General features: G+C 36.7%; 1 protein-coding gene and 1 non-coding gene across 14 annotated transcripts; one reads left to right on the top strand and one right to left on the bottom strand.

Moving 5' to 3' along the window:
- The first annotated feature begins 968 nt into the window (after positions 1 to 968).
- Positions 969 to 6,534, top strand: LOC110783521 (probable NOT transcription complex subunit VIP2). 13 transcript variants are annotated; one of them, XM_021987870.2, is made up of 13 exons: positions 969 to 1,115; positions 2,297 to 2,364; positions 2,854 to 2,948; positions 3,023 to 3,131; positions 3,211 to 3,389; positions 3,487 to 3,904; positions 4,588 to 4,770; positions 4,844 to 4,945; positions 5,156 to 5,466; positions 5,666 to 5,718; positions 5,821 to 5,862; positions 5,945 to 6,089; positions 6,179 to 6,534. In XM_021987870.2, the coding sequence occupies exons 4-13, from the start codon at positions 3,029 to 3,031 to the stop codon at positions 6,236 to 6,238; spliced, it is 1,596 nt and encodes a 531-aa protein (XP_021843562.1). In that variant the 5' UTR covers positions 969 to 1,115; positions 2,297 to 2,364; positions 2,854 to 2,948; positions 3,023 to 3,028; the 3' UTR covers positions 6,239 to 6,534. The 13 variants fall into 13 exon arrangements, 12 of the variants coding, with proteins under 12 accessions (XP_021843562.1, XP_021843563.1, XP_056696388.1 ...); XM_056840405.1 differs by lacking the exon at positions 969 to 1,115 and adding an exon at positions 1,123 to 1,322; XM_021987871.2 differs by lacking the exon at positions 2,854 to 2,948.
- Positions 3,051 to 3,131, bottom strand: LOC130471218 (small nucleolar RNA snoR35). The gene has a single exon (XR_008931879.1). It is a non-coding gene; the product is annotated as a small nucleolar RNA snoR35 (small nucleolar RNA).
- Positions 6,535 to 6,845: the final 311 nt, after the last annotated feature.

The raw sequence follows: 6,845 nt of genomic DNA, 5'->3' as shown, positions 1-6,845 counted from the left end.
AATCTAAACATTGAAGGAGACAATCTGATGGTCATCAATGCAGTAAAAGGAACTTGGAGAATCCCGTGGAAGCTCCATTTCGTCATTCAAGATATACTCCGTACAAGACATTCTCAAGTTCTTCGACAATTGGGATATAAAGCATATCTACCGAGAAGTCAATCGAGCAGCAGATTGGATAACAAATGTTGGTCACCTAATTAGCAACACTATGTGTATAAACTCGTGTAATGGTCTCCTTTTACTTTCCATTTTAGATAGTGATTACTTAGGAGTATCCCTCGTGGGGATAGGCTTCTAATGTACTATTCTTCTTACCTTATCAAAAAAAAATTACGAATTCTAATTGTATACTCCACAGGTACTAGTTTATTAGTTTAACATATCGGAAATCTAACCTTAGAACAACTTCAATGACAAGCTAATTTGACAATTAACTTATCATGCTACTTTGTACTCTAATAGCTAGCAACTAGGTTGATATTTAAATTGGTCCCACTTCTCAATATTACAGAGTATTTGAGAGCTATTTGTCAAACAAATTAACTTCAAGCTAATTTATCATTTTTCACTTCAATAGTCTAGTTATTAGCTTGCAACTTTTATAAATTGCAATCTAATTTCAGTTACAACAATGGGAATTGCTCGATCTAACAATTTCTAAAAATATATTGTATTTTTCTTTCCGTTCCCACCATATTACAAACTGAAATAATCGTGTCCAAAACAAGATTTTTTATATAAAAAATGACTCGACCAAACAACAATTCGATAATGATCAAAGTAACTCGAAAAAAAACCCTTACACATTTGATCGGTATAGAAAAACGGACCCGTACAAATTATTACTCGGTACGGTCCAAACCGTTAGACCCAACTAGACCACTGATGAACAAAACCAACCTCTAGAACCCATCTCATAGAAAATCAAGCTTGAATCCATGTTGAAAATGTGGGTTTAATTTCCAAGTTACCGTCTACTATAATTAAACCCCAGAGGACCCCACATCTTCTTGACTTGTCCAAAAATCGTTAACCCCTCCACTCTTTCTGCTTCTCTCGCAAGTCGCAACTCTCTCCGCCATTTTATGATTCTCTCTCCTTCCAAATTCCAGGTTTACATACTACTCTCATAATTAAACCTTCTTTTTGATCTTTGCTTCTTCTTTAATCCTCCTCCTTAGTTCTGATAATTGTGTCTTTTCCCTCTGAATGTTTTTGTTTTTCTGGGTTTTTACTGATTTGATTCTTCCATTTTGTTTTTGGTGTTACTGGTTTCTGGGTTCGTGAAACACACTCTGCAACTCCTTCTGTTTATCTAGGTACTTTCTTGCGTCGATTATTTGTTCTTTAACATATAATTCTCTGTAATTTAGTATACATTTTACCATCCTAAAATCCCATTTGATTTTTGTAGTATGATTTTAGTATCATGTGATATGAAATTTAGTGGGTTTGGGGAAGTTTAACGCTAAATGTTGATATCTAGATCAGAAAGAAACATTAGTGAGGAACTTGGGGACAGTATTTTTTCGGCACTTGTTGTTTGTAATAGTTAGTCTAAGATGGAGTGATGTAGTATGTGTTGTAGTTCTTTGCTACAATTTTGCTCACATTTGCGCAGAAAGAGCGTTGAATGATGAGAAATAATGTTTGTAATGCTGAGAGTAAACCAATGTAACTTCATTGTTATTTGGCTATTGGGGTTGCTTGTTGCCGGAATTCAAATTTTAAGGGGTAGAGCCGTAGAGTTGTGGACATCTTAAACATATGAGATTAATGTTGGTTTGTTGTGTGATTGTTGTTGTTGTTGTTGTTGTCTTTCTCGTCGATTATATGTTTTGTTTGATTCAAGTTATTGAGGGCAGTCAAGCAGGAGTTGTGGAAACTTTAAACTGTTGAGACCCTGATTGCAATGGCATCCTTGCTGGGTTGTTGTGATTTTCGCCTCTATATTTTTTCTTTTAATTCAAGTTCTTGGAGTACAGTAGTGTGGATAAAACTTTTGAGACCCTGCTTGCAATGGGATCTTTTCTGTATTCTTGTGATTTTCGCCTCTATTTTTTTTTTCAATTCAAGTTCTTGGAGTACAATAGTGTGGATAAAACTTTTGAGACCCTGCTTGCAATGGGATTTATGCTGGGTTGTAGTGATTGTTGTTTTCTTGTCCTTGTTCGGCGTTAAATTGTGTTGTATGTCATATTTAGTTGCTCTTTTGTTGCAGTTTATCTATGGGCTATATAATACATCACAATTTCTTCCCTTACTACGTTGTTTTTCTTATCATGTGGTAAAGGGATCCAGAGGTTTTTCTCACTGACCATTACCAATAACTATAGGAGGATATATTGCTGATAGACAAGGGTAAGATTCCTGATTGACCTAAAATTTCACAATGTCAGGTTTTCTGAATGTATTTATAGATGGATTGCTCTTTGCCTAAGCAGTGTTGTGTCTTTAAAAATACTTTTGGGAAAATGCTGACATACCTGGATACCTCTTCAAATGCAAGTAGATATGAAGTACGCCTTTTCTTTTCACAATGTACTTGTTTAGTTTGATATGGGGTCATGGACTCATGGAGTCATGGGTGCCGAGCTATAAGAAATTCAATAGATTCGATTAAGAGAATATCTCTGTTATTGTAAAGGGAAACCATGGGAGTATGGGACTAGACAACACGGAGTGTGCATTCTGTTATTCCTTTTCTGTATAAGGACTTCTCATGAATTCATGCAGATTGGGTTTATCATAGATACACACCCGTAGTAAATGCTCATCCACTCATTGTTAGGAGGTTTGTGTTAAAATGTCTATATCTAGCATGAAACCTACACTTACGATTAGTTGCAGCTTTTTCTGTGGATTGCGATGTGATGGTGATTAATCCACATAGACTGTGTTCAACCCCACTCAGCTGCCCAAGATGTTGTTTATTTGGCTGATTGGTAATTATGCGTATCCTGGTGATCTTCTCCCTGTTTTGCTGGGGCTGTTAAATGTAGCATTCTTCTCTTTACAGGCATCTATGGACGGATCAGCTTCAAACGTTCCAGATAGAACTGGAAGATCATTTCCTTCACCTTATTCTGTTCAGTCTGGTGCTGACTCCCTTGGTTTTCATCACACTGGTGAGTGAAGTTTTCTGGTTTCAAGCTTTTAAAGTTTCTCCTGAACTCATGCATACTATTGGATTGGTTCTTCACGCAGGAACACCTCAAGGGCTTCACAACATGCAGGGTAGCTACAATGTCCCGAACATGTCTGGTACACATCTGCCAAGAAATTCAACAATAAATGTTGTACCTTCAGGTAGTATGCAACAATCTACTGGAAACTTCCTTACTGGACGGGTTGGATCTAATAATATACCTTCTGTTTTTTCTCAGGTATTCTTATTTTTCCTTAAAGTAGTACTACCTGTTATAAGAATCTACTCGAAGATTATCCAAACTGAGAATACTTTGAATGTAATGGTCACTGCAGATTTCTCATGGTAGCTCACATGGGCATTCTGGAGTTACTAATAGAGAAGGTATAAATCATATCAGAAGCCCTGCATACAATAGCAGCACAATCGCTGCTGGTGCTTCAATTCCTGTGGTTCTTCCAACATATGGTTCCATTGGTAACCGGGGTGCTGTTTCAGGCATTGGGGTATCACCTCTTTTGGGAAATGCAGGTTCTCAAATCACAACTTCAATGGGAAATGCAGGTTCTCAAATCACAACTTCAATGGGAAATGTGGCCGGCTCTGGTTCTGGCTACATTGGTCGGAGTTCTGGTGGGACTTTATCTATGCATGGTCTTGCTTCTCTTGTAAATGTGAGTTCCAATAGCGGCTATGGAAGTTTAGGTTTGCAAGGATCAAATAGAGTAATGAGTAGTGGGCTTCAACAACAAGGTATGTTACTTGAATAGCTATCTTATCATTATTTCCGGCTTAAATTTGCAAATCCACACCCAGTTGGTATCTTGTCAAGCTCTCTTTTTCTACAATCTTCCCGCTCTCATTTTCATTTATTAGTTGTTTCTGTTTTTGGATTCTATTTTGAGTACAGACATATAGTAACGTCATTGGAAATATTGGTTACTGTTTGGCAATGACATCTCTCGAAAAGGAATCATCAGTTCTATAGATTATAAGAAGTTCTATTTTTTCCTTATTAATGAAATTTGTAAAGGTGATGATGATATGTCATATGTGCTCCACCTTTGGATCTACTTGGAGGTCATAGAGGCACACACATAATATTTTGGTATGGTATGGTATGATATAAGTATATTAATATTCTGATGGTCAAGCTTGCTGAAAAGTAATAAAATGATTTCTTTGGTGATGTTCTGAGTCTTTTGACTTAGGTTCCAAAGTTTTGGAGTAGACATAGTAAAACGTGTACGTTATCAATGTTTTCAGCATTTTACATGTAGCCAAATTGATGAGCTTCTCGACCATTTTTCCTTAAGATAATTGAATCACCTTTTGAACTGATGATAAAAATGAAGGAACTCTACACTGATAATTTTGTTTTGAGAGAGAGTGTTTAGTAAACGGCTCTACATTGAGTGTTGTGTGTCTGCTTTCAGCATCTCCACATGTAATCTCCATGCGTGGAAACTCTTATGCTTCTGGTGGAGGCCCTTTATCCCAAGGCCATGTCCAAGCTGTTAACAATCTGAGCTCAATGGCAACACTGGATGATGTGAACTCGAACAATAACTCACCTTCTGACGTGGATAATTCTTCTGTAGGGGCTCGGGGACAAATAGGTAGTGTGAGAATCTTGAAATTATTTTCTGGCTCTTGCTTGGTATTTGGCTTGATCTTGCTAGAAAATGGCAGGTTCAATGGGAAAACAAGCTATTGGTGTCCCCACAAGTCAACAGAACAATGAATTCAAAATCCAGGACGAAGATTTTCCTGCTTTACCAGGACACAAAGGCGGTGAGTTTTTTAAATTTGCAGACAAAACTGGAAATGTTTATATCTTCTGTCGGTTTCTGTGGACTCATTTTTGTGAATGTCAATTTTGGTCAAAGAGTTAATTTGTGGAGTTGGTTTTTCAAGCAAACAATATAGACCTGTACAAGTTAAGCATCATCTTTTTGTATATTCCCTCCGTCCCTATTAATTAAATTTCCCATTTCACTGTAGGTGGGGCATACGCATCGCCTCGCCCTCATCAACAACAGCAACAGCAACAGCAACAGCAACCACAGCATATGCCATCAGTCAGTGGTAGCAATGACCCATATAGTTTGTCGGCTTTGTTCAAACGCGCTAAGTCGAAAGATCCTGATGTGCTTGCTACGGGAATTGACCTGACATCACTGGGTTTGAATGTAAACTCTTCTGAACCCCTTCACAAAACGTTTGGTTCCCCCTTTTCTGACAAACCTGTGGAGCCAGATCCTGAGTTCGTTACACCTGAAAGTTACTGTTTGGAATCGACTCTATCTGTAAACGTGAGCTGCTATTTGAGATAGGCTGTTCTGATTTACAGATAATTTACTAGTATATCAACATCAGATTTAAAAAAAATGTATTTTTTCCTTTTTTTTATTTTATTATTGTAACTAATTTATGTATGACATTGTAAAACCTGCTACTTCTCATGCGACTTATTGTGTGTGTGTGTGTGTTTTTTTGTTAATCTTGGTGCAGCATAAGAACGTCACGAAGTTTAGGAAGGAGGTTTTGTTCTACATATTCTACAGGTGGGTCAGTCTGATATTTCCTTTGTTGCTGAATTTTTACATGTTGAACTCATGGCTGATTGGCTTATTACTCATATTTTTCGTTTTTGGTATTTAATGCAGTATGCCAAAGGATGAAGCTCAGTTATATGCAGCGAATGAACTGTATGGTTTAATGTTTTAAGCTGTCAGAGTGACTATTATGTTTCCTGAGTTTTCTGAAAGGTAATCCAGCTTGTTTTAGCAGTTGCAGAAGAGGATGGCACTATCATAAAGACCTCAAATTATGGATCTTGAGGTTTCCCACTATGGAGCCTCTTGTCAAGAATCAGGTTTACGAGATAGGATGTTACCTCTTATTCGATCCAATTGAATGGGAAACTAGGACAGAGGTACATTCTTTCAATCACAGTGTCAGTCGTCCATTATCAGTTACTTACAACTGTGAATATTAATTAATGTGTGTACTTGCAATTTACAGGATAAGTTTGTACTCAAATACGACTTAATAGAGAAAAGACCGACCCTTCCTCAACACTAACTATACTAGTTGAATGTAAATTCTCCTGACTATACTTGATTAGCACAGTCGTCAGTCGTTAGTCGTAAGAAGATGAGATAGTTTTACACTTTACAGATACAAAAGAATCTCGTATTCAATCAATTCAAACTATACTTGAGTTTAGCTTCTACAAATACTACAATGTTCAGATTGTAATTGAATCCAAGAGTTTAGCTTATCACACCTTTTCGCTTGGTTCAAGTGATTTTCAAGTATTTCTTGCTGTAATTTGTAGATAACAGAATTGTTTATAGAAGAAATGCAGGTTTGTCCAATCGATTGCAGTGCCATCACACTTGTTTGTCAAACCTAAGATTTTGGTTTAGTGCTATTATTTTCCTGGTGTATTAACTAATAAATCGTTCCCTCAAAAAAAAAAAAAAAAAACTAATAAATCGTAGTTTCCCATCATCCTGAATAGTTTGTCTACCTAAATTGAACAAATACTTTCAACAACTTTTTTTAAGTATATCTTTAAAATAGATGTTCTACATGTTTTTGAAATTTGCAGCATGCATCGAGTGTACTCCTTATTTAAATCTACTCCCGCAAACACGTTAAAATTGATCGACTAGTCGACTTGGTC

Source organism: Spinacia oleracea, chromosome 3 (assembly GCF_020520425.1).
Source record: "Spinacia oleracea cultivar Varoflay chromosome 3, BTI_SOV_V1, whole genome shotgun sequence".
NCBI classification, from domain to species: Eukaryota; Viridiplantae; Streptophyta; class Magnoliopsida; order Caryophyllales; family Amaranthaceae; genus Spinacia; species Spinacia oleracea.
This window is presented reverse-complemented; position numbering and strand designations above follow the sequence as displayed.

Coding starts and splice junctions, on each gene's coding strand:
- LOC110783521 (XM_021987869.2), top strand. CDS start 1,089: ATGATTCTCTCTCCTTCCAAATTCCAG. Junction 3,390..3,486: donor TACCTTCTGTTTTTTCTCAG/GTATTCTTATTT, acceptor TGGTCACTGCAG/ATTTCTCATGGTAGCTCACA. Junction 5,467..5,665: donor AATCGACTCTATCTGTAAAC/GTGAGCTGCTAT, acceptor ATCTTGGTGCAG/CATAAGAACGTCACGAAGTT.